At 47.9% G+C, this 26,612-nt stretch overlaps 1 protein-coding gene across 3 annotated transcripts in view; it reads left to right on the forward strand.

The window, feature by feature from the left end:
* The window catches only part of MYH14 (myosin heavy chain 14), a 90,525-nt gene that overhangs the window by 57,470 nt on the left and 6,443 nt on the right, over nt 1-26,612 (forward strand). For all 3 annotated transcript variants that reach the window (XM_029239156.1, XM_029239169.1, XM_029239162.1), the window contains 12 exons: nt 1,635-1,847; nt 2,424-2,568; nt 3,228-3,434; nt 7,789-7,893; nt 7,986-8,138; nt 9,369-9,617; nt 13,977-14,189; nt 16,523-16,735; nt 17,913-18,074; nt 20,302-20,430; nt 21,014-21,102; nt 21,187-21,310. In XM_029239156.1, coding sequence (XP_029094989.1) covers nt 1,635-1,847; nt 2,424-2,568; nt 3,228-3,434; nt 7,789-7,893; nt 7,986-8,138; nt 9,369-9,617; nt 13,977-14,189; nt 16,523-16,735; nt 17,913-18,074; nt 20,302-20,430; nt 21,014-21,102; nt 21,187-21,310 — 2,002 coding nt within the window. The remainder of the gene's footprint in view (nt 1-1,634; nt 1,848-2,423; nt 2,569-3,227; nt 3,435-7,788; nt 7,894-7,985; nt 8,139-9,368; nt 9,618-13,976; nt 14,190-16,522; nt 16,736-17,912; nt 18,075-20,301; nt 20,431-21,013; nt 21,103-21,186; nt 21,311-26,612) is intronic.

A 26,612-nucleotide genomic window follows, 5' to 3' on the forward strand; every position in this document is an offset into this window, starting at 1 on the left:
CCCAGCCTCTCAAAACCAAACAGCCCAGAGTCCGCTGTGATTGGATAGGTGGTCTGGCCATCTTAGGAATCATAATCGTCATACTTACAGTCATTCACAATTATTGAGCACTTACTGTGTGCCAGATACGATGCGCGGTGTTTCAAGTGCTTTTCACCCACTGCACTCCATGCGACCTGAGGTGCCCTTGTGTATGGGCGCAGCTTGATTTCAGAGAGGTTACAATGTGGGGAAAGCGTGCATCTGAGAATCGATGGGACACGGGGTCGGTGGAGGGGGGTTAAGAACACGCACCCTCCAGCCTGACTTCTGGGTTCAAATCCTGGCTCCTCCCCTTTTTGGCCATGTGAGCTCACCTGGGTGACATCACCTCTCGAGCCTCAGTTTCTCTATCTGGAAAAAGGGCATGATTATAGAAACTCTCCTAGGATTAGTGTAGGGATTAAATGAGAAAGGGCTGAGAACATGCTTGGCACACCCTAAGCCCTCATTAGATGCTGCGTGTGTCTGTTCCTACCTTCCGTTATTGCCATTATTTTTTTCCATTTTCTTTTGTATTGAGGTGAAATTCACATAACAAAATTAACCATTTTAGGGAGTTCCCTGGTGGTCTAGCGATTAGGACTCCGTGCTTTCACTACCGTGCTTTCACTGGGATCCTGCAAGATGCGTGGCACAGCCAGAAAGAAAAAAAATTAACCATTTTAAAGCATACAGTTCAGTGGCCTTTGGTGTGTCTGCAATGTTGTGCAACCACTACCTCTATTCAGAACATTTTCATCACCTCAAAAAAAAATCCCATGACGCAGTCACTTCCAGTTTCCCCTGCCCCCAACCCCCGGCAACCACCGATTTGCTTTCTGTCCGCATAGGGTTTGCCAATTCTTACTCTTTCACGTGGAATCATATAACACGTAGCCTTTGGCACTACATTGCCAACCTCGCGGCAGCCCTGTGAAGGGGGGCAATCACGCTTTCTCACAGATCAGGAGCCTGCAGTTCAGAGAAGCTGTCACTTGCCAGGGCAGGTGGCCGAGCAGGGGATACAGACCGTGGTCGGTGCATCTCCCTGAGCCATTCTTACAGGGTTTTTTTTGTTTTTTCTTTTTTTTTTTGGCCACTGCCGCACGGCTTGTGAAATCTTAGTTCCCAGACCAGGGATCAAACCCACACCCCCCTGCAGTGGAAGTGCAGAGTCCTAACCACTGGACCACCTCCCTGAGCCATTTAACCCAGAGTCCACGCTGCTGCTCCATTCAGCTTCTCTTTGCAAGAGGTCGATCCCATAGGGGTTATGAGGAGGGACTCTGGGGTCAGCCACCCACTGACCGTGTGACCAGGGCAAGTACTTTCCCGCTCTGGGCCTCAGTTTCCTCATTTGGCATGAATGTTACACAAAATGATAAAGTGCTCTCAAGTGGCAGGAACTTAATAAGTGTCCCTGTGATTACTGGTGGTGTCATCCCCATTTTACAGCTAAGAAAGCTGAGGCTCTGAGTACTGGAGACACATGCCCAAGGGCAGAGCTGGGCTTTTAACCGGGGACTGGCCGTGTCTGGCCCTCCAACCCCTAGAAATCGTCCCCACCCCCTGCCTGCCCCTATACCAACCCCCTGGTCCTCGTCCACCCCCAGGGCAGAAGATGAGGGCGGGGCCAGGGCCCAGCTGCTCAAATCCCTGCGGGAAGCACAAGCGGGGCTGGCCGAGGCCCAGGAGGACCTGGAGGCTGAGCGCGCAGCCAGGGCCAAGGCAGAGAAGCAGCGCCGGGACCTGGGTGAGGAGCTGGAGGCGCTGCGGAGCGAGCTGGAGGACACACTGGACTCCACCAATGCGCAGCAGGAGCTCCGGTGAGGCTGGGTGGCCTGCAGCTGGCACAGGTGGGGCACATGGGGGCTGGGGGCGGGGCAGGGAAAAGGATGTGGGTCCAAGCTCTCCATCTACACAGTTGTTTAGTCGTTCAACAGTTGTTTATTGGACACGGGCTCTGGGCCCAGCGTGGGCCACGCTGGGGACAGAGATGAGTCAAGACTCAGGCATTGCCCTCAGGACCTCCCAGTCCAGGGGTAGGCAGATTCGGGCAAAGACAGACGCAGTGCAGAACAAAGTGAGCTTTAATGGAGTACGACAGGGCATCGTGGATGATCAGAGAGGGCCCTTGTATCACTCTATGGGAGGGAGTCCAAAAAGACTTCTTTGAGAAGGGGCCTTTTGAATAAGGTTTTGAAAGATGCATAGGAGCTCACCCTTAAAGCCACCCTTCTTCTGCAGCATCACTGCCCAGATCCCTTGGGGAATGTAGAGTGAGGTCCCCATCCTTGGAGGGAAAGAATAAAAGGAGGCACAACCAGCAGTCAGGGGCTCCCTCGAAGTCCCAGCCTTCCTCTATTCTGAAATTCTGTTCCCTTCCCCTTCCCCAATAAAAGGTCCAAGAGAGAACAGGAGGTGACAGAGTTGAAGAAGGCTCTGGAGGAGGAAACGCGCGTTCATGAGGTGGCGGTGCAGGAGCTGCGGCAGCGCCATGGCCAGGCACTGGGAGAGCTGGCAGAGCAGCTGGAGCAAGCCCGGAGGGTGTGTTGAGATGGGGGAGGAGTGTATGGGGAGCCATGGGGAGGGGAAGCAGGATGCTGGGTTGGAGGAGGTACCTCTGGCTGGTTCTAGGCCAGCCCATTTTTCTCCTCACGTATCCATGTCCCTGATCCATCTTGCATTCAGCAGATGTTAATTGAACATGTAGTATATTCCCGGGTTGGTACTGGGGGCCCCAGCTGTGAGCCAAGCAACCAATACCCACTTCCGTCGTGGAGCTCACGTTTTAGCAGGCAAGGCAGAGAGTAAACAATCTAAACACATTCATAATATATAGCGGGGTCATAAGTGCTACGGGAAGATGACGAACAGGAAAAGGGGTTTCAGAGTGCTAATGGCCAGGTGGGGGCGTGTTGTGATTTGAAATAGAGAGGCCTTGGAGAGATTGAGTGAAAAGATGACATCTGAGTAAAAAACTGAGGGAGGTGATGGGTGAGCCATCCTGGCATCACAGGGAAACATGTTCCAGGCAGAGGGAACAGCCAGTGCAAAGGCCCTGAGGCAGGAATGTGCCTGGGTCTTTAAGGAACAGTGAGGAGTTCCAGAGGGAATAGACAGTACAAAGGACTTGGGGCGTTCATGTGCCTGGTCTGGTAGAGAAAGGGAATCATAAAATCATTGCTGTCTCTCTCCCCCACCAGAGCAAAGGTACATGGGAGAAGACCCGGTTGGCTCTGGAGGCTGAAGTGTCTGAGCTACGGACGGAGCTAAGCAACCTGCAGACCGCACGTCAGGAGGGTGAGCAACGGAGGCGTCGCCTGGAGTCACAGTTGCAGGAGGTGCAGGGCCGGGCTGGCGATGGGGAGCGGGCACGAGCAGAGGCTACTGAGAAGCTGCAGCGAGCCCAGGTGAGTGGGGCGGCTAGGTAGGGGGTGGTCTCTGCTGTGTGGCTTTGGGTGAGATGCCTGCCCTCTCTGGACTTCAGTTTGGTCCACATCAACCCTACTGTCCTTTCCAACTTTTCCAACATAATCACACATTAATAGCTAGTATTTGGTGAGTGATTACTATGCACCAAACATCCTGTGTATTTTGCCAAAGGCTCCTCCTAATGCTTCTTTGAGGGAAGTGCTAATATTGTTCCCATTTTACACACAAGGAAACTGAGGCCCAGGGAGGTGAAGTTGATTGTCTTGGGTCCCTCAGCCAAAGCGTGAACCCAGGCATGACTGATCCTGTAGCTCTTAACCCTGCCACAGCGCCCACCCTCCACCCTCTTATCTTCTGGTCTTAAATAATCCATGGTCTGATTAGAAAAGCCCAGCGTAAATACTTGGGCCTGTGTCAGGACAATATCATACTATGACTGTTAGAAAAAATGTGGGTTTTTAAAATTTTATTATGTTTTTTAACTAAGCGACCAATACCTGTTTATTACTGGGAATACAAAGAAGGAGAAAGAGGGTAAGAATGACTTTTAATTCCCCAGCCCCAAGGCGGGGAAAACACTGTTACCATTTTCAATTTCAGGATTAAAAGAGTGTATAGTTAAGGTGAAAGTTAAGTCGATATAACAAAGAGACTTCAGAATTCATCAGCTTGAATAAAAGACATGTGTCTTCCGTCTCAGGAAATAGGCTCAGAGTAAGCAGTGGAGGCTGGCGGGACATTTATGCTCCATGAGGTCACTCCATTATCCCTGAGGGCATTGACCTCATCTTCAGAGTTAAATCTGGATTGTGGGCACCTGTGTGCTCCAGCTTAGGAAGGGGAAAAGAGGATGGGATGGAATTTGCATATATCACTTTGCTTGCATTCCATTGGCCATAACATAATCACATGACCACAGCTAGCTGCAAAGGAGACTGGGAAATATAGTTTCTAGCTGGCAGCCATGGGCCTACCTAACAGCCTGTCACAGTGGGACCAGGGAAGAAGGGATTTGGGGGGACAGCTAGGGGCTGCCCCCATGGAATTAAGCTATGTAGTGCTCATTCTCCTAAGCACTTCACGTGTTACAGAAATAAAAGTGACACCAGGAGTAGAGTCTGGTGGCTGATAGCAGGAGTTCTAGGTTGCACTGGTCAGTAGAACTTTCTTCAGTGATGGAAATGTTCTGTAACTGCACTATCCACCTGGCATGTGAGGAGTACAACTGAGGAGCTGGATTTTCATTTTATTTAATTTTAATTACTTTAAAGTTAAATAGCCACCTAAGGCTAGTGGCTACCATATTGGACAGGGCAGCTCTAGAGCCATTCTGCCTGGGCTAAAATCTCAGTTCCACCACTTGTAGCTGTGTGATCTTAGGCAAATTGCCTAACCTCTCTGTGCCTCGGCTTCCCTTTATGTAAACTTAGACTAATAATAGTATCTACCTCATAGGGTCGGTGTGTGAATCCAGCGAGCCTAAACTTGGAAAGCTTTTAGAATAGTTCCTGGGTTCTCAGTAGGCTCTCAAAAATTGTCAGATGTACCTATATATTGAGCACAGGTATATGCCAGGCACTGAGCTAGTCACTTTACGTTCATTATTTCATTGACTCTTCAAAGCAGCCCTGGGAGGTAGGTCCTGTTATCATCCCCATTTCACAGATGAGAAAAACTGAGCACCAAAAAGATAGGAATCAGGCACTTCCCTGGTGGTCCAGTGGTTAAGACTCCATGATCCCAATGCAGGGGGCCCGGGTTCGATCCCTGGTCAGGGAACTAGATCCCTCATGCATTCCTCAACTAAAAGATCCCTCATGCCACAGCGAAGATCCTGCATGCCATAACTAAGACCTGGCGCAGCCAAATAAATAATTTTTTTAAAAAAAAAAAGATAGGAATCACTTGCCCAAGTCACACAGCCAGGAGGTACCAAGGTCAGCTCAAAATATCATTTTCAGAAGTTCAAAGCATGACTGTCATACAAAGACATAATAAGCCCACGTCAAAGATTTATTTAAAGCATTAATAAACCATAAAAAAGAATGAAATAATGCCATTTCCAGCAACATGGATGGACCTAGAGATTATCATACTAAGTGAAGTAAGTCAGACAGAGAAAGACAAGTATCATATGATATCGTTTATATGTGGAGTCTAAAAAAATGATACAAATGAACTTATTTACAAAACAGAAACAGACTCACAGACATAGAAAACAAACGTATGGTTACCAAAGGGGAAAGTTGCAGGGGAGGGGTAAATTAGGAATTTGGGAGTAATATATACACACTAATATATATAAAATACATGAACTACAAGGACCTACTGTATAACACAAGGAACTATACTCAATATTTTGTAATAACCTATATGAGAAAAGAATCTGAAAACGAATATGTGTATAATGTATGTATAACCGAATCACTTAGCTGTACCCCTGAAACTAACACAACATTGTAAATCAATTATACTTCAATAAAAACATAAATATTAAAAAAAAAGCATTAATGAGGGATCCAGCAGAATGTCAAAGATGTTCAAGGAGAGAAACAACAACAAATTGGTGTGTGTGTAGTCAGCAAAAGAGAGAATGCCAGAACGAAATGGCGCAGTCAGAGACAAAACCGGTTAATGTCCCAAAGGGCAATCAAATGTAAGCTTTATAGAAGTGTAGTTGATTTACAATGTGTTAGTTTCAAGTGTACAACAAAGTGATTTATTGATTGATTGATTGATTTTTGGCCGCATTGGGTCTTCGTTGCTGCACGCATGCTTTCTCTAGTTGCTGTGAGCGGGGGCTACTCTTCGTTGTGGTGTGCGGGCTTCTCATCGCGGTGGCTTCTCTTGTTGCGGAGCACGGGCTCTAGGCACGCAGGCTTCAGTAGTTGTGGCACACGGGCTCCGTAGTTGTGGCTCACGGGCTCTAGAGCACAGGCTCAGTAGTTGTAGTGCACGGGCTTAGTTGCTCTGCGGCATGTGGGATCTTCCCGGACCAGGGCTCGAACCCATGTCCCCTGCGTTGGCAGGTGTATTCTTAACCGCTGCGCCACCAGGGAAGTCCCAGTCCTGTCCTTTCTAAAGGATGCCTGACCACTGCCTTTTCTTATTTCCAAGTTTTCAGATAAATTTTCTTACCAGCCAGAATTTGAACCCAACCTTGTTTGTTAAGTGAACCTCAAAAAGGGAGAGAAGAAGGTTCAGGGTAACACACGTGTGCTGGAGGCACTCACCCAACAAACATTTTCTGAGCACCTACTGTGTGCCAGGCTCTGTTTTGGGCCCTGAGGACACAGCAGGGAACAAAGCAGATGAGGTCCTACCCTATGGAGGCAACAGTCCAGGGGGGAGAAAGTGGTAAGCTGCTGCCCGATTCCTACAGCGAAGGAACGTGAGACCAGGAGCTGCACCCGGGATCATTGTGGTGGTGATGTGCATGCCGGGGGAACAGCTTTATTGTAATATAACTCACATACCGTATAATTCACCCATTTAAAATGTACAATTTGAGACTTCCCTGGTGGTCCAGTGGGTAAGACTCTGTGCTCCCAATGCAGCGGGCCTGGGTTTGACCCCTGGTCAGGGAACTAGATCCCACATGCCACAACACCCAGCACAGCCAAAATAAATAAATGAATATTTAAAAAAATAATAAAATAAAATGTACGATTCAATCGTTTTTAGTATATTCATAGAGTTGTACAGTCATCACCGTAACCTAATTTTAGGACATTTTCGTCAGCCCAGAAAGAAATCCTGTACCGTGCAGCCATCATCCTCCAGTCCCACCCCCTGCCCCGGCAACCACTAATCCCCTTCTTTTGTCTCTCTAGACTTCCTATTCTGGACATTTCATAGAAATGGAATCATACAATATTTGTCCTTTTGTGCCTGGCTTCTTTCATTTAGCATAATGTTTTCAAGGTTCATCCATGTTGTAGCATGTGTCAGTACTTCATTCCTTTTTATGGCCAAATAATATTCCATTGTCTGGATAGACCACATTTTGTTTATCCAATCATCCGTGGATGGACATTTGGGTTATTTCTGCTTTTCAGCAATTGCGAATAATGCTGTCGTGAACACCCCTGTACAAGTTTTTGCCTAGACTTCTTTTCATTTCTCCTGGGTACACACCTAGGGGTGGAATTGCTGGGCTGTATGGAAACTCTGCATTGAATCATTTTAAGGAGCTGCTAGACTGGTTTCCATGGCAGCTGCACCTTCCATGCTGGTGCATCCTCACCAGCAATGGTGGTAGGGATTAGAGGCAGAGGAGCAGAGGGGTTGGCTGGCTGGAAGCCGCCATTAGAAGATGTCCCTTCCCTGCAGGCTGAACTCGAGATTGTGTCTGGAGCACTGAGCGAGGCCGAGTCCAAAGCCATCAGGCTGAGCAAGGAGCTGACCAGCATGGAGGCCCAGCTCCACGATGCCCAGGTGATCCCAGCCCACCTCTCACCACCAGGCTCCCCCCAGGCCTCCCCACGCTCCTGCCCACACGTAACATCCATTCTCCCATCCCTCTTCAGGAGCTGCTGCAGGAGGAGACCAGAGCGAAGCTGACCCTGGGGTCCCGGGCACGAGCCCTGGAGGCGGAGGCGGCAGGGCTGCGGGAGCAGCTGGATGAGGAGGCAGCTGCCAGGGAGCGGGCGGGCCGCGAGCTGCAGGCTGCGCAGGCCCAGGTGAACAGCCCCGCAGGGAGATCTCAAAGGGATGCCCAGTCTCCCAGCCTGTTCCTCCTGGGTTCCCCTGCTCCGGGGTGGCCCCATTGCCCAGCATGTCATAGGCCAGACCCCTTCAAGCCATACCCGCCTCTGTCTCTCCCTCAGCCCCAGAGCCTGTAGGTGCAGACTCCCATCCCTCCTGTCCCCAACTCTCTGTTTCATTCCCTACTCTCTGTCCCCACAGCCCCAGCCACCTGGATCCTCATCTCAGCCTCCCTTCAAACCTCCCTGCCCCTAGTCTCTCCCCTTCCAGCTCATACTTCACAGGGTCTTTCTACACCCTGAGTTGACCCTGCCCTTCCCTAGCTCACAGACCTCCCATGGCTCTCCAGCTCCCCCCGGACAAAACCCATGCCTCTCAGCTGGGTGTCAGAGGCCCTGCACTCTCTGGTCCTTCCTTCATGTTTAGCTGTATTCATCTCTCATCTCTTTTTTCACTTCTCTTGGGAGCACCCTTTTCATTTTTCAGGACTTAGCATCAGCCTCTCCTGTTCTGGGAAAACCCTGACCATTCGGCTCTGGGCTCCCACAACCCTTCTTTCTCCTTTGTCCCCACTCCAGTCACCCTGGCTGGAACTGTCTTTGCCCATGAGTCCCCCCATCAGACTGGGAGCACCTTGAAAGTGGGACCCCATCAGAGTTAGGTCTGGATCCCCAGCATAGGCCAACATAGAGCCTGACATATAGGAGACCTTGAGAAATGCCTGTTGAATGAATGAGTGATGAATGTATGCTTGCAAATATCCTTCTTTAACTGGAAAACTCCTATGCATACTTCAAGATCCATCACAAATGCCCCCTCCTCCAGGAATTCTCTCTTGAATGTTCTAAATAGATTTTTGAACCCCTCCTGTGGACTCCCATGGGTCTCATACTTCTTTTACCTTAGCCTCCATCACCCTGGCTGTGATGTTCAGTCTCCCCCACCAGACTGGGGGTTCCCCAGGACAGAGCCCAGGCCTGATCCATCTTCTGGGCCCTGATGGGAACCATTTTAATCTCCTGGAGGAGCTGGGGCTCATAGAACTCACAACTTCATCCCTACTCATGAGGCAGAAGTGCCCAATGAAGTGAATTATTTCCCCCTTCAGGCCTCAGTCTCCTCATCTGGGAAATGGGGCCCCACCAACTCACACCTGGATCGCAGCCATGAGTGACACCCTCCCTCTCTCTCCTCCCCCACCCCAGCTCTCAGAGTGGCGGCGGCGCCAGGAAGAAGAGGCGGGGGCGCTGGAGGCAGGGGAGGAGGCACGGCGCCGGGCCACCCGAGAGGTTGAGGCCCTGACCCAGCGCCTGGCAGAAAAGACAGAAGTGGTGGAGAGGCTGGAGCGGGGCCGCCGGCGGCTGCAGCAAGAGCTGGACGATGCCACAGTGGACCTGGAACAGCAGCGGCAGCTTGTGAGCGCGCTGGAGAAGAAGCAGCGCAAGTTCGACCAGGTGAGGCACCTCGGGTTACCAAGCTGGGAAATTGGGATGCTGATCCACGCTGCCCATGGTCATTGTGAGCAATCAGTAACATGTGATGTCACAGCTCAGCTGTGAACTTGGGAGGACCTTAGGGCCAGATGCCTCTTCCCTCTGAGCCTCTGTAAAATAGGACACCCATCCATCCTGGCTTATGTCTCTTGCCCCAAAATAATTATTGGTGGTACCCACTTTTACTCCCAAAAGAGTCCTGAAGGTACACCAGAAGGTTGTAGGAAGATGAAATGAAATAACACACCTTGCTTCTCCTGCTGACTCCTGTGGACCTCAGGCAAACTGCTTGTCCCATTTCAGCCTCAGTTTGCCCATCTAGGAGATAGGGATAATGTTAAGCAGCTGGCAATCTGAGGATGGAATAAAGTTCTCAGAACCCCAGAGCATTAAGATCAGGCAACCCTGAGGTTCAAATCTCAGCTGAGGCCCTTTCTGGCTGTGTGGCTTGGGCAAATCGCCCGACCTCTCTGTGCCTCAATTTCTTCATCTGCAAAATGTGAGAGTCCTTATTTTGCCTTCATTTTTGAAAGGTATTTTCACTGACTGTTGAATTCCAGGTAAACGGTTTTATTCTTTCCACGCTTCAAAGAGATCATTCCATGATCTGTGGCCTCCATTGTTTCAGATGAAGAGTTAGTGGTCACTCAAAGCATTGTTTCCCTGCAGGTAGTGTGATGTGGTTTTCTGGCTGGTTTTAATTTTTTCTCTTTCTCTTTGGTTTTTAGCAGTTTGACTATGATATCCAGCTGTGGGGTTTTGTATTTATCTTTGCCAAGCTTCCTATATCTTTGGGGTGGTGTTTTTGATCAGATGTGGAAATCTTCAGCCATTATTTCTTCAAATATTTTTCTGCCCCATTCTCTCTCTTTCCTCTTCTTCTCAGACTTCAAATACATGTGTGTTTGACTGCTTAATATCATTCCATAGATCATCAAACATTTTTTAAATGTTTTTGAAAAATTTTTTGTATCTCCTAGAGTTCTATATAAATTATTTTTATATAAATCTCATTTTTGACTGGCTTCTTTCACTTGGAAAAATTACTTTGAGATTCATCCATTTTTTAAATAAATTTATTTATTTTATTTATTTATTATTTTTGGCTGTGTTTGTTCATTGCTGCGCGTGGGCTTTCTCTAGTTGCGGCGGGCGGGGGCTACTCTTTGTTGCGGTGCAGTGGCTTCTCTTGTTGCGGAGCACAGGCTCTAGGCGCGTGGGCTTCAGTAGTTGTGGCACGTGGGTTCAGTAGTTGTGGCTCACGGGCTCTAGAGCGCAGGCTCAGTAGTTGTGGCACACGGGCTTAATTGCTCCACGTCATGTGGGATCTTCCTGGACCAGGGCTTGAATCCATGTCCCCTGCATTGGCAGGCGGGTTCTTAACCACTGTGCCACCAGGGAAGTCCCTCATCCATGTTTTTGCATGCATCAATAATTCATTCCTCTTTTTTATTTAACTGCTGATTATTATTCCTTTCTAGACCACATTTTGAAAAGTACTGTACTGTTGATGAACATTTGAGTTGCTGTTTCTAGTTTTTGACTGTCATGAATAAAACTTTAACGTTTCCAAGAGATGTAGTGGTTTTACTTCACATTTCCCCAATAAACCATGTTGAGCATCTTTTTATGTGCTTATTTACCATCCATACATATTCTTTGGTGAAGTCCCTGTTCAAATCTTTTGCCTTTTTTTTTTTTTTAAAAAAAAAGGATTGTTTCTTTTCTTATCATTGAATTTCGAAAGTTCTTTATATATTCTGAATATGAGTTCTTTATCAGATATATTGCTTGGCAAATATTTTCATCCAGTCTGTAGCTTTTCTTTTCATTCTCTTAGTAGAGACTTTCAAAGAGCAGAAGTTTTTGTTTTGATGAAGTCCAATGTTTTAATTTTTTATTCTGTGGATTATGCTTTTGGTGTTGTGTCTGAGAAATCTTTGTCTAACTTAGGGTCACAATGGTTTCCTTCTATGAGTTTTTTTCTAAAAGTTGTCTAGTTATAGGTTTTACCTTTAGGTCTATGATCCATTTTTCTTTTAATTTTCTATGATCCATTTTGAGTTAATTTTTATATATGGTGCTATCATAGCTCCAAGTTAATTTTATATGTATCTGGATATCCAGTTGTTCAGACACTATTTGTTGAAAAGACTCTCTCCACTGACTTGCTTTGCATAGATATTGAAAATCAGATAGCATTAGTTCTCCAATTTTTTCTTCTTTTTCAAAGTTATTTTACCTCTTCTTGGTCCTTTGCATTCCCATGTGTATTCAGTATTTTACAATCAATTTGTCAATTTCTACAGCAAAAAAAAATCTCCTTGGTTTGAGATTGTTTTGAATCTGTAGATCAGTTTGGGAAAAATTGATCTTCATGATATTGAGTTTTCTGGCCCAGGAGCAAGATATATATATCCATATATTTAGATCTTCTTTAATTTAATCTCAGAAATGTTTTATACTTTTCAGTACCCATCTTTCACATCTTTGTCCGATTTATTTCCACGTATTTCATTTTGATGCTATTTTAAATATTTTAATTTAATTTCTGATTGCTAGAATATGGAAGTGTAATCAATTTTGTTTATTGATCTTGTATCCTACGATCTAGCTAAACTCACATTTTGGTGCTAGTAGGTGTTTTATAGGTTCCATTGGATTTGCTACGATTATGTTTTCTGTGATTAAAGACAATTTTACTTCTTCCTCTCCTTTTTTTTTTAACCTTTCCTCTGGGACTCCAAATACATGTATGTTTGATTGCTTGATACTGTCTCACAGGTTATTAAAGCTCTGCTAATTTTTTTTTTTACAATATTTTTTCTTTGCTCTGTTAGATCATCTCTATTGACCTGTTTTCAAGTTTACTGATTCTTCTGATGTGTGTCCATTCTGCTCTCAATTTCATCCAGTGACCTTTTTATTTCAGATATTGTATTTTGAAGTTCTGGCATTTTTCTTTGGTTCTGTGTTACAGTTTCAAATGCCTCCTGCAATAACCCTGCCTCTTCACCCATTGTATCCATCTTGTCCTGAAACTTACTTAACACAGTCAAAGTGCTTGTGTGATAATCCCAGTATCTAGGTCATCTGTGGGTCTGTTTCCATGGACTGATTTTTCTCTTGACTGTGAGTCCCATTCTCTTCCTTTTTTGCATGTCTTGTAGGTTTCATTGTCAATTGCTGTGTCTTAAAAAACAGTGAAGGTTGAAGTACATTTTAAAAATTTATGTATTTTTTTCCTGCCATTACCCCAAGAGGAAGAAAGGAACACCATTTCCTCAGTTGTTTATCTAGAATGAGGGGCTGATCAGTTGACCCATTTAAGAGGTTTTTTTTTTTAACTCAGAATTTCCTTTAACTTTTAAAAATTGAGGTATAGTTGATTTACAATGTTGTGTTAGTTTCAGGTGTACAGCAAAGTGATTCAGATATATGTGTGTGTGTATATATATATGTATGTGTGTATATATATATATATATATATACATACGCACATATACACATTCTTTTTCAGATAATTTTCCATTTAGGTTATTACAAGATATTGAGTATAGTTCCCTGTGCTGTAGGTCCTTGTTGGTTAACTATTTTATACATAATAGCATGTATCTGTTAATCCCAAATTCCAAATTTATCCCTCCCCCCTTTTCCCCTTTAGTAACTGTAAGTCTGTTTTCTATGTCTGTGGATCTGCTTCTGTTCTGTAAATAAGTTCATTTGTATCATTTTTTTAGAGTCCACATGTAAACGATATCATGTGATATTTGTCTCTGTCTGACTTGTTTCACTTAGTATGACAATCTCTAGGTCCATCCATGTTGCTGCCGGTGGCATTATTTCATTCTTTTTTGTGGCTGAGTAATATTCCATTGTATATATATACCACCTCTTCTTTATCCGTTCATCTGTCGATGGACATTTATGTTGCTTCCATGTCTCGGCTGTTGTGAACAGTGCTGCTATGAACATAGGGTTGCATGGATCTTTTCATATAGTAGTTTTCTCTGGATATGTGCCCAGGAGTGGGATTGCAGGATCATATGGTGACTCTGTTCGTAGTTTTTCAAGGACCCTCCATACTGTTCTCCATAGTGGCTGCACCAGTTTACATTCCCACCAACCGTGTGGTCCATTGAAGAGTTGGGCTGCTTTGGGACATGGTTGCGACTTTAATCCCTCTACCTCCCTCTTGTGTCTCTGCCTCTGTCTGTCTGTCTGTCTGTCTCTGCCCTTGGCTGCCTTGTCTTCCCCATCCCCCTGTACATTCCTTTCAGCTAACCTGTCTCCCCCACCCCATCTCCCTCACCCCGGAAGCTCCTGGCGGAGGAGAAGGCAGCCGTCCTTCGGGCGGTGGAGGAGCGCGAGCGGGTCGAGGCGGAGGGCCGGGAGCGTGAGGCCCGGGCGCTGTCACTGACGCGGGCGCTGGAGGAGGAGCAGGAGGCGCGGGAGGAGCTGGAGCGGCAGAACCGGGCGCTGCGGGCCGAGCTGGAGGCGCTGCTCAGCAGCAAGGATGACGTCGGCAAGAGCGTGAGCAGCCCCCCGTCCGGGGACACACACGTGGCAACACAAGCACCCGTGACGCTGGGGCGCACGTACACACGTGTGTGCTCTCCCACACGCGGGGTGAAGGGAACCAGCGTCAGAGCCCCACGTTCACGTACCAGACATACGTGTTCATGCACACGTGCAGAACGGGAGGAGAATCTTCTGCCAAGCAGACGCGTGCACACAACACACACAGAAAGTAAGGAGAGCCAGTCATCACCGTGCATGTTCACGGGCACAGAACAGGAGGAGAATCTTCCAGCAAACATATATGTTCACACACTGAACATGAGAGCTGCTTACAAAACATACGTATTCACCTGTGTGTTCATGGAATGTGAGGCGACTCTTCCATTAAGCACGCTTGCTCATGTGTACACACAGAGCATGAGAACCACTCATCTTGTGTGTATGTGACTCAGAGAGAAAGAAAAAAGAAAATGAAGAAAATTTACCACAACATACAGCCTGAGACGCACTCCACAAACATGCGGATGTGCACACGCGTGCACACACAACACACACGTATATGCACATACACACATATACACACACCACATACATACATAGCGCACACACCACACGCACATTATACACATCGCATACATACATACCACACACACATCACACATATACCACACACACACACACACACACTGTGAAGACACCCCGCCTTGCCACCCCGCAACTCCACTGAGCACACACAGGCTCCCCTACCAGATCTCTATCTTCCCCCAACTCATACATCCCTCCAGGGCCTGTGCGGGGGTCTCCCAGGCCAGTTCCCAGTCCCCCCTCACCCAGCCAGTATCCCAGCCTCCCAGGCTTCTGAAAGGTCTGAGGCACCCTCCACACCATCCTTTTTTCATGTGCGCAATAAATATATTTGTGGAGCATCTACCAGAACAGGCCCAGGGCCACAAGCCACCCTGGCTAATGACGGGAGGCACTGATGGAAGGCGTGTTTAGTTGGGTCCCTGGGCAGACACAGTCCCAGCATCCTTCCTTATTGCCAGGGGTGCAATGGCTGAGGGCTTTATTTTCTCCACATGCTCTGGCATTAATCCAATGGAGCTTTTAGCCAGGCCTGGAAAGAACCTCCATCCCCATGGCACACCCTTGGCCTGCAGCCCCAAGGATAATCCAACTCATGCTCAAACTGCTAAGGTCTGTCCTTTGGGAAAAGTGTTAAGTTATATATAGTGACTCCAAAGGCCTTGGTGGGAAGTAGGATGTTGATGGGAGAAGTTTGAGTCCTTCAAGTCAACCAAGTTGATTGGCAGGTGCCAAATAAAAGGGGGACCAGTTGGACCCTTCTAAGCACTGAAAGTAGATACTGTCACTGACCAGCATTTTCATGAGGGTAATTAGGCAGGGGTGATAAGCAGATATAGTCCCTGCCCTGTGGAGCGCACAGGCCAATGTGGGAGGTGGGTGTTGCCCAAAAAGACACATAAGCACATAGTAAAGGACCACCGTGACTAGGGCTGAGTCAGAGAGCGACTCAGTGCCAGGAGCATGGGTAACAGGGAGGCCCTGACAGGCCAGGGGATGCCTCTCTGAGGAGGTGACAATTAAGGAGAGGCCGTGGGGGGGTGTCTTTGAGAATTCATAAGCCCAGGTCTGCTTTCACAGGGTATTTGGGGTTTTCATTTACACCTCCCTGAAAGGTCTGGAAAGCCCCACGCTGAGAAAAAAATAGTAGTTGCTAGTGGGTTGGTAATATCCTGGGGAGTCTGGCAGAAACCAACACTGCTAACTCTGGAGCTACGTGCCTTCAACACATTTCCACATGGGATTCCTGAAGGTGAAGCCACAACGAAGTGAGCTCACAAAGCAATCACAAGACCAGGAATTCCCTGGGCGTCCAGTGGTTAGGACTCTGAGCTTTCACTGTCAGGGCCCCGGTTCAATACCCAGTCAGGGAACTAAGATCACGCAAGCTGCGCAGGTCCTGGCCAAAAAAAAAAAAAAAAAGATCACAAAACCTACGAGGAAATAATCCACCATGAGTGAGAGTCAGCCGACCTAACAAACACTGGAATTGGATTCTCAGGAGCTTCAGATAATAGAATTATGGTGCATAGGTTATTAATAAAATATGTTCTAGGATGATCCAGAATGAGACACATAGTAAGTAGGTGCTCAGGAAATGTTAAACGTGTGAATGAACGAACTAGGATGGGCACGTCAACTTGCCTCCCCCTCGTCTGTCAAAGCTTCCCTCCCCTCTAGCCTAGGATAGATCTCGGGTCCTGGCCTCCCCATTCCTCGGTCACCCAGGTGCCCCAGTGCTAACTCTCCCTCCCCTCCAGGTACACGAGCTGGAGCGAGCCCGCCGGGTGGCCGAACAGGCAGCCAACGACCTGCGAACACAAGTGACGGAGCTGGAGGATGAGCTGACGGCGGCTGACGATGCCAAGCTGCGCCTGGAAGTGACCGTGCAGGCCCTCAAGGCGCAGCACGAGCGGGACCTGCAGGGCCGAGACGAGGCTGGTGAGGAGAGGCGGCGGCAGCTGGCCAAGCAGGTACAGGCAGGGCGCCCGTCCAGCGGGGGATGCCCTGGTGCTTACAGGCAGCAAGAGAGGCCGGAAGTCTCACCCACCCACCTTCTACTCCGTGTTTCTACCCAAGTCCCTCCTGCTAGCCAGCCAGCCTCCTGTTTCCCAACCCACTCACCCATCATGACCCATGAACCCACACGCACATCCTGTTGACCCATTCAGACACCCTCCATCCGCCAAAACCCTCCACCCAGCTACCACCCCATCTACTGAGCCACCTGGCCGCCCATACACAGCCTCCCCAGCAACCAGAACTTCTACATAACCAACTCTGCATCTGACTTCCCCTCCATGCACCCAACACCCGCTTCCAATCAACCTCCTGTCCCCAGCCCAGTCACTCCACTATCTAGCCCTCCACACCCACAACCTACCCAGGCACTCATCTACGCATTCATTGACCAGCTCATCTGTACCCCGCTTCATCCACGACCTTCCTCCCGTATTCATTTACTCCTTCACCTGCTTCCTCATTCATTCCATCTCTTTCTCTCTGTCTCTGCACCATTCATTCATTCAGTATTCATTCAGTGGAGGAATTTCCTGTGGTCTGCAGTGGGCAAGGCTCTCTGCTAGGTGATGTGTGCTGAGCCTGGGAGGGGCGGGTCAGCTCTGAGTGTCAGACCCCTCTGGGGCCATGTGGGCAGCAGACTGGAGCGGGGGAGACTGGAGCTGGGAGGCCCTGAGAGAGATGAAGACGTGATCCAAGGCGGGGGGGTGGGGGTGGGGGTGTCTCTGGGTGTTTTTTTGATCTCGCCTGGCTCCACTGATCCAGCCATGGGCTCATCCAAAACTTAGTCCTGGGGGCACTGGGGAGCCGCAGGAGGGCCATGAGCAGGGGAGGGGCAGTGTCAGCTCTGATTGTAGAAGGACCCTTCTGGAGCCATCGGGAATGGGCTGGCGGGGGAAAGATGGGAGCAGAGAGGAAGCTGGGGCAAGGGGGGAGGGTGAGGCCTGAGCTGGGGCTGTGGGGTTGGAGAGGATGATGGGGTTTGGCGGTGGAGAGAGGCAAGGGGCAGGAGGAACGGGGCTGGAGGCCTGGGCCAGGGCTGGAGGGTAGACATCTATGTCACTAACATGTAGAGGGAGACTGGGCCTCCTGTCCCCTGAGCCCGCCCCTCCCGGCCTCCCCCCGTCCCAGCTGAGGGATGCAGAGGTGGAACGCGACGAGGAACGCAAGCAGCGCGCTCTGGCCGTGGCCGCCCGCAAGAAGCTGGAGGCCGAGCTGGAGGAGCTGAAGGCCCAGACCGCGGCCAGCGGACAGGGCAAGGAGGAGGCCGTGAAGCAGCTTCGCAAGATGCAGGTAAGGGGCGGAGCTTAAGCTTCGGACCAGGGAGGGCCCCACCTCCCTCCGGCTCCAAAACCAACTGGGGCCCCACCCTCTCGATCCCAGGAGCTGCACCCAGCGTAGGCAACAGCTTTGTAAACATCCATGCCCCAAAGGCTCATTGGGTTCTTTTCCTGTTTTTTACTTCCTTTATTTAAAATGCATAATGTGTAAGTGCAATTTCCTATTGTATTTCATTTTTGAAGTGGAAATACCTCGGGTTCCCCCCCAGCCCCATTATGAAACTTATACATGGTTGTTTAAAAAGAATTTTTTTTGGATGACGATGTGTCAAGGTAGGTTCATCATTGATACCTACCATCAAGGTAGGTCCCACTCTGGTGGGGAATGTTAATAATGGGGGAGACTGTGCATGTGTGAGGGTAGGGGCTGTGTGGGAAATCTCTGTACCTTCTGCCCCAAACTGCTGGGAACCTAAAACTGCTCTAAAAAGTAAAGTCTATTTTTTTAATATAAATTTATTTATTTATTTGGCTGCATTGGGTCTTAGTTGCTGCGCCCGGGCTTTCTCTAGTTGCCGCAAGCGGGGGCTGCTCTTCATTGCGGTACGTGGGCTTCTCATTGCGGTGGCTTCTCTCGTTGGGGAGCATGGGCTCTAGGCACGCAGGCTCAGTAGTTGTGGCACGTGGGCTCTAGAGCACAGGCTCAGTAGTTGTGGCTTATGGGCTTAGTTGTTCCTCAGCATGTGGGATCTTCCCGGACCAGGGCTCGAACCCGTGTCCCCTGCATTGGCAGGCAGATTCTTATCACTGCACCACCAGGGAAGTCTCTATTTTTGTTTTTTTTAAGTATAGACCTGGCCTGTCCAATACAGAGGGTACCAGCCCCATGTGGCTACTGGGCATCTAAAATGTGGCAGGGGAAAAAAAAAAAAGGGAACTCCGTGGCGGTCCAGCGGTTAGGACTCTGCTCTCACTGCTGCGGGCCCAGGTTCCATCTCTGGTTGGGGAACTAAGATCCCACAAGCTACCTGGCGAGGCCAAAAAAAAAGGTGGGTGGGTCCAAAATCCAAGTTACGTGCTAGATTCAGAAGACTTCATAAAGTAAAACATCTCAATAATTTTCACATTGATTATAAATGGAAATAATAATATTTTGGATATATTAGGCTACATAAAATATAGTATTCAAGCTAGTTTTACCTATTTCCTTTTACCTTTTTAATGTAGTTAACAGAAAACGTTAAAGAACCTAGGTCCTTGCAGTGTATTTCTGTTGGGCAGCACTGATGTATGAAGATTCCTCCCAAAAAGTGAAAATTATAAACCATGTCATCACTGAGCAAAAACCCCTACACTGAAAACCTATTATTATCAAGCAGATAATAATAATATTAGTAACAGTGATGGTAGTTATCCTTCTACTACCAAGCCTGCCCGCTGTCCTCCCTAGCTACACCATTGTAAAGATAGGGTGGGGATTTTTTTTTTTTAACGGCGATGGACATTTCGTTTGTGTTTTATTTTTCTTTATTTTAAGCACCTTTGAGGAGAAAAACCCTTTTACCAGCATCCCTACACACTCTTAATAATGTGACCAGGTAGCTTGGGACTTTCCTAGCTGTCCAGTGGTTTCGACTCCGCGCTTCCATGGCAGGGGGCGCGGATTCGATCCCTGGTCTGCGAACTAAGATTCCGCGTGCCACCTGGCGCGGCCAATCAATCAATCATCAATAACGTGGCCAGGTATCAAAGTGGCTAAAAGGGTGAACTCCAGGGCCAGACAGCCTGGGTTCAGTCTGTCTCTGCCACTTACCACCCTGAGCACGTTGCTGAACCTCGCTGTGCTTCAGTTTCTCCATCTGTAAACTGGGGCGGAAAATAGTCCCCACCAACTGGAGTTGTGAGGATTAAAGGAGTCAGTGTGTCTGTAGAATAGAGCCTGGCCCAAGGTAAGTGATCGGTGTTTCCCATCCCTATTATTACTGCAGAGCCCAAATATTATCCCCATTTTAGGCTTACTTTAATTTTGATGTGCTTCTTTTTTAAAGAGGTGAGGCCCCGCGATGGGAAGGGGCTGGCCCAAGGTCACACAGCCAGCGGCCGGGGGCGGGATGCAGAAGCCCAGGTCCGCAGGGCTCTGCTTGCTCACGGGGAGCCCCCACAGGGCTGATGCGAGGGTAGGGGGCGTCCCCGTGAGTCACGATCAGGCTGGGTCCGCTCACTCGCTAAATTCCTCCCAGGCCCAGATGAAGGAGCTGTGGCGGGAGGTGGAGGAGTCGCGCAGCTCCCGGGAGGAGATCTTTGCCCAGAACCGGGAGAGTGAGAAGCGCCTCAAGGGGCTGGAGGCGGAAGTGCTGCGACTGCAGGAGGTGATGCCAGGATGAGCGGGGCCGTGGGGGAAGGGAGGGGGGCGGGGCCTGGGGGAAGCTTGGGAGCCCAGAGAGGGTCCTGAGGCGCAGCCGCAAGGCCCTCTCTGGGGCGGTGTGGGGCATGGACTAGGGGGAGAATGGAGGCTGGGAGGCTGGGGAGGGAGGATGAAGCCTGAGCCAGGGCTGTGGGACGCAGAGGAGGGACCAGGGCAGAGTAAAAGGGCAGGACAGACAGGGCTATGGGTGGTAAGGAGGCAGAGGAGTCGAGGAGGTCTGGCCCCATGACCGGGGGAAACTGGAGGAGGAACTGGCTTGAAAGGGAGATAGTGGGCTCAGTGAGGAGGCTATGAGGGTGAGGGGCCTTGAGGGGCAGCAAGAGGTGGACACGGACCAGGGGCTCCGGAGACGGATTTAGGAGACATCTGCCTATGGACTGAAGTTCATTCCAAGGTTATACAGGGGCAGCATGTTCAAGTGCAGTGAAAAAAAGGCCAAGAGACTTGAGGTGTGAGGGGCAGGGAGACCAGTGCCCAGACAGCCTCCCCTCACCACAGCTGACCACCCCCTCTCTCGCTCATCACAGGAACTAGCCGCCTCAGACCGTGCCCGGCGGCAGGCCCAGCAGGAGCGGGACGAAATGGCAGATGAGGTGGCCAACGGCAGCCTTAGCAAGTGAGTGGTCCCTGGTAATGTGGGGCAGGGCGCCCTCCTCTGGCCATCCTGCTCTCTCACCGCCCCCGTGCCCGTTCTCCCTAGGGCTGCCATTCTGGATGAGAAGCGTCAGCTGGAGGGGCGCCTGGGGCAAATGGAAGAGGAGCTGGAGGAGGAGCAGAGCAATGCAGAGCTGCTCAATGACCGCTACCGCAAGCTGCTTCTGCAGGTGAGCACAGCTGGGTCACCCACTGCCAGCCTGGGTCCTTGCTGACCTGGGACCATAACACCTTCAGTTCTCTTATTCAACAGACGTAGGAAAAGGGAATATTTGAGTTGGGTTTTGAAGGTTGAATAGGAGTTCTCAAGGTGGGGGAGACATTGATGCATTCATTCACTTGTATTTCTGAAGCTTCTCAAAGGCTGGATTCAGGGATAAATTATGTGGGGTCTCTATCCTGCAGAGTTCCCTGGGGAAACAGACAGGGAATTACGCCATGACATTACAGAGTGACATGTGTGATAATATAAGTATTGAGGGCCCAGTAACAAGAGGGAGAGAACTCTCTGCAAGAGAGGCATTTGCAAGAAGGGGCATTTGGCTGGGTTTTAAAGATACATAGGAGCTAGGCAGACAGACAAAAGCATATTTCATTTGTTTATTTATTTATAAATATTTTATGAGGCTTCTGGAGGCCCATATCCTATTCTGGGTGGTGCTAGGGACCTAGAGATGGATCATTCCAGGTCTCTGCCCTTAAGGACATCCTAGTCTGATGGAGGAAACAGCCTATCCCAATACCGAAATTCAAATGAAAATGGAGGAAGCACAGGACACTGTGAGAATGTAGAGGAGACTGGATCAGTATCCAGCCTGGAGGCTGGGGGCTATCAGGGAAGACTTCCTGATAGAGGTGATTCCTTAAGAGGTCTTGTAGGAAGTTAAGAGTTTGCCAAGCAGACATTAGAGGGGTGAGATTTCCAAAGAGAGACCTACATCTTTATTATTTCATACATTTTAAAAGATACATTTTGAGACCTCTCATGCTGGGGACTCAGAGAGGAGTAAGAACCCAGCTCAGCCCTTGGGGGAGCCCCTAGACCAGTAGGAGAAGCAGTCATACACCATGATGATGCACTCCCATCTTACTCAGAGTAAAATCTCAGTCACCAAAAAGGCCCCACACTCTGGTCCCTGGCTAACTCAGACCTTAGTTATCTCTAACCCTTTTTCCCCTAGTTCACTCTGCTTCAGCCACACCAGCCTCCTCACTATTCCTTGACTATGCCTAGTTTATTACTACCTCAGGGCCTTTGCACTTGCTGTTTCCTCCTCTTGGAAAGCCCTTCTCCCAAACCATCACACATCTCACTCCCTCAAAACAGCCTTCCCTGACCACCCTGTGTGAAACAGCCACCCTCCCTCCCATAATTTCTCTCCATTCTCTCTGCTTTAATCTCTTCATATCACTTACCACTGCCTGGCATTCTATTATATATTTACTTATTTGTCTGTGGTCCATCTTCCCAACGGAGTGTAAGCACCTTGAGCATAGGGCCTCTGTCTTAGTTTTAGTTCTTAGTTTTTACCTAAAACAGTACTGGGTGCTCATTATAAATGAAATAAATAAGCCAGTATATGCCTAGTGGAGAGCCCGTGGGATACTACAGTCATATAAAGAATGATGTGACTTAGCCCAGCCCACATCTTTGGCTGTTGGTGAAAAGGAGAACCTTTTAAAAAAAATCAAAATAAAACTTTTTTTTTTAAACCTATTTCCTATTTATTTATTTTATTTATTTATTTTTGGCTGCATTGGGTCTTCACTGCTGCGCACGGGTTTTCTCTAGTTGTATCGAGTGGGGGCTACTCTTTGTCGTGGTGTGCGGGCTTCTCATTGCAGTGACTTCTCTTGTTGTGGCTCTAGGTGTGCAGGCTTCAGTAGCTGTGGTGCGCGGGCTCAGTAGTTGTGGCACACGGGCTTAGCTGCTCTGTGGCATGTGGGATCTCCCTGGACCAGGGATCGAACCTGTGTCCCCTGCGTTGACAGGCAGATTCTTTTTTTTTTTTTTTGCGGTACGTGGGCCTCTCACTGTTGTGGCCTCTCCCGTTGCGGAGCACAGGCTCCAGACGTGCAGGTTCAGCGGCCATGGCTCAAGGGCCCAGCTGCTCTGCAGCATGTGGGATCTTCCCGGACTGGGGCACGAACCCGTGTCCCCTGCATCGGCAGGCGGACTCTCAACCACTGCGGCAGAAGCGAAGTCCCCAAAATAAAACTTATAAAAGACACAAAAAGGAATTCATAAGAAAATGGCAAATATTGAAGACAGGCAGAGAAGATCCAACATATGGATGATAGGAGCCCCCAAAGAAGAAAATCAAAGCAAGGGGTCAGAGCAAATAAACCAAAAACCATAATGCAAGAAAACTCCTGAAGCAGAAAAGTTTGTAGCCACTGTGTACCTGAAGATATTGACCCATACTAACTCATACCATGACAGATTGGACTTATAAGAGAGGGAAAAATTCTTTAGTCATCCAGGAAAGAATAAACAAGTGATATATAAGAAAAAGAAAATTAGATTGTCATCAGATTTTTCACAGCGAGACTTTATGCTGGGAGAAAATGGAGGGATATAGTTATGATACTCAAAGAAAGAAAATGTGAGCCAAGGATTTTGTATCAAGCAAGACTTACTTTCTTTTCTTTTTTGTTTTATGTGCAGATATTTGGTTTTCTTTTTTAATAGAGTTGATTTACAACGTTATGTTAGTTTCAGGTGTGCAGCAGAGTGATTCAGTTATATATATGCATATATATTCTTTTTAAGATTATTTTCCATTACAGGATATTGAGTATAGTTCCATGTGCAATACAGTAGGTCCTTGTTGGTTACCTATAAGATATAAGACTTACCTTCATGTATAAAGGACATAAACAAGTTGTCAACGTGCAAGAACTCAGAGACTGTTATTCCCAGGAGCCCTTCCTGAAGAATCTAGGAGAGCAGCAGTCCTCAAAGTGTGGCCCCGAGATCAGCAGTATCAGCCTCACCTGGAAACTTGTTGGAAATGCAAGTTCTGGGGCCCCAACCAAGCGAATGAGGAACGAATGAATGAGGGATGCTGGAGGTGGGGAAACCCAGGAATCTGTGTTTTAACAAGCTCTCCAAGTGGTTCTGAGGCATGAGGAGTCAGAACCACTGCCCTGGAGATCCAGGTTCAGATGATCAGGGTCACTAGAGAGACATCAGCTACAGAGAGTAACGAGCATACGGTCTGCCCGTAGCTCTACAACTAAGTGAAGGCTGAAAAGGAATAAGAAGGATAATTGGCTAAATGCTCATTTATTTATAACACAACTATTTTTTAAATGGAGAGAATGGGCAAATATGCAAAGAAAAATTTATTACTATATTCAGTAATTATATTGGTAATAGTAATATTATGTGTATAATGTGGGATAAAGTAAATGATTAAGGATGGGATATTCTAATTCTATCATCTCTACCTGTGTTCATAATCTGAGGATCATCAGCACGTGAGAACCAATATATAGATGTCATGGAGAACAGGCTAAGTTAAAAACAAACAAATAGGGAGTTCCCTGGTGGCCTAGTAGTTAGGATTCTGGGTTTTCACTGCTGTGGCCCGAGTTCAGTCCCTGGTTGGAGAATTAAGATCCCACAGCTGTGTGGCATGGCCAAAACAAAACAAAACAAAAAACACACAAAAACCCTCTAGTCCCAAATTTGACTTGGATGTATTCATGTGAACTTATGGGGTAATTTGTATAGATCCATCCTATCTCTGTCCACCGAAAAAGCCTCTAAACAATAACCAACCCAATAGCAATGAACATCGTGGTCTAGAAATACCATTTCCCCCACTAAAAGAAAATGGGGCTTTTTTTTTTTTTCAAAAGAAATGGCTCATTCCAGATCTGAATCAGGAAATGAATCAGAGTAGCCTGGACCATCTTGTCATACCATGCCTTAGTCTGCTCAGGCTGCCATAACAAAATACTGTAAACTGGGCGGCTTCAATAAGAGAAATGTATTTCTCACAGTTCTAGAGACTGTGAAGTCCAAGATCATGGTGCCAGTAAGATAGGTTTCATTCTGAGGCCTCTTCTCTTGGCTTATATGTGGCTATCATCTCATCGTGCACTCACTGGCCTCGACTTTTTGTGCATGTGGGGGTAGAGAGAGAGCAAGCTCTCTGGTATCTCCTTACAAGGGCACTAATGCCATCGTAGGGGCCCCACCCTCACATTTCTCATCTAATCCTAATTACCTCCCAAAGGCCTCATCTCCAGGTACCATCACATGGGGATTAGGGCTTCAACGTATGAATTTGGAGGGGACACAAACATTCAGTCCATAACACACCCTGGTTATCTCAAAAGCACTTAGAAGTCAACCTGGAAAGGCTCCCACTGGCCCCAAATGGAGCAACTTGAGCTTCAACAAGGGCCAGAATCACACCGCTTTAAATCCATCAAATCTGTTTAAATACACGAGTTCACAGTGATATTTTTAAAAATACTAATTAGTCACTGTATTAATTTCCTGAGGCTGCTGTAACATTGCCACAAACTGGGTGGCTTAAAGCAACAATAACTTATTCTCTCACAGTTCTGGAGGCTAGAAGTCCAAAATCAAGGTGTCATCAGATTGATTCCTTCTGAGGGAGCATCTGTTCCAGGCCTCTCTTCCAGCTTCTGCTGGTTGCCAGCAATCCTTGGCTTGTAGATGCATCAGCCCAATCTCTGCCTCTATCTTCACACGGCCTTCCCTGTGTTTTCTTTATGTGTCTGTGCCTCCTTCTCTTCTTGTAAAGACACCAGTCATATTGGATTTTGGGCCCACCCCAATCCAGTATGACCTCATCTTCATTTAACAAATTACACCTCCAAAGACTGTCTTTCCAAATAAGGTCACGTTCTGAGGTTCCAGATGGGCATGAGTTCTTGGTGGATGACTGTTCAACACGGTAGAGTCACCTTCATAAAATGATATGGAACCATTTCATTACCTTGAAAACTCATAGAGAAAAAGAATTAATTCCCTGGACCGAGCTGCCTATTTGAAGGAAACCGAACAGAGAAGCATGCTGAGTTAGACCGTGAATGTGTGATCAGGAAAATACAGATGCAGAGAAACTCTGTAGGTCAGACAGCCCAGATTCTTCAACAGATAAACTGTAAGGAAATAAAAGGGATGGAGTAGGGAACTGTAGATTAAAAGAGACTTAAAAGTCATATACAAATTTTTAAAAAGATTTTTTTTTATTTTTTACATTTTTATTTTTATTTGGCTGCGTCAGGTCTTAGTTGAGGCATGTGGGATCTTTCATTGCGGCATGTGGGCTTCTCTCTAGTTGTGGCATGTGGGTTTTCTCTTCTCTAGTTGTGGTGCACAGGCTCCAGGGTGCGTGGGCTCTGTAGTTTGTGGTACGCGGGCTCTCTAGTTGAGGCGCTCGAGCTCAGTAGTTGTGGTGCATGGGCTTAATTGCCCTGCGGCATGCG

Source organism: Monodon monoceros, unplaced genomic scaffold, assembly GCF_005190385.1.
Source record: "Monodon monoceros isolate NGI ecotype Baffin Bay Population unplaced genomic scaffold, NGI_Narwhal_1 Super_Scaffold_10, whole genome shotgun sequence".
Classification (NCBI taxonomy): domain Eukaryota; kingdom Metazoa; phylum Chordata; class Mammalia; order Artiodactyla; family Monodontidae; genus Monodon; species Monodon monoceros.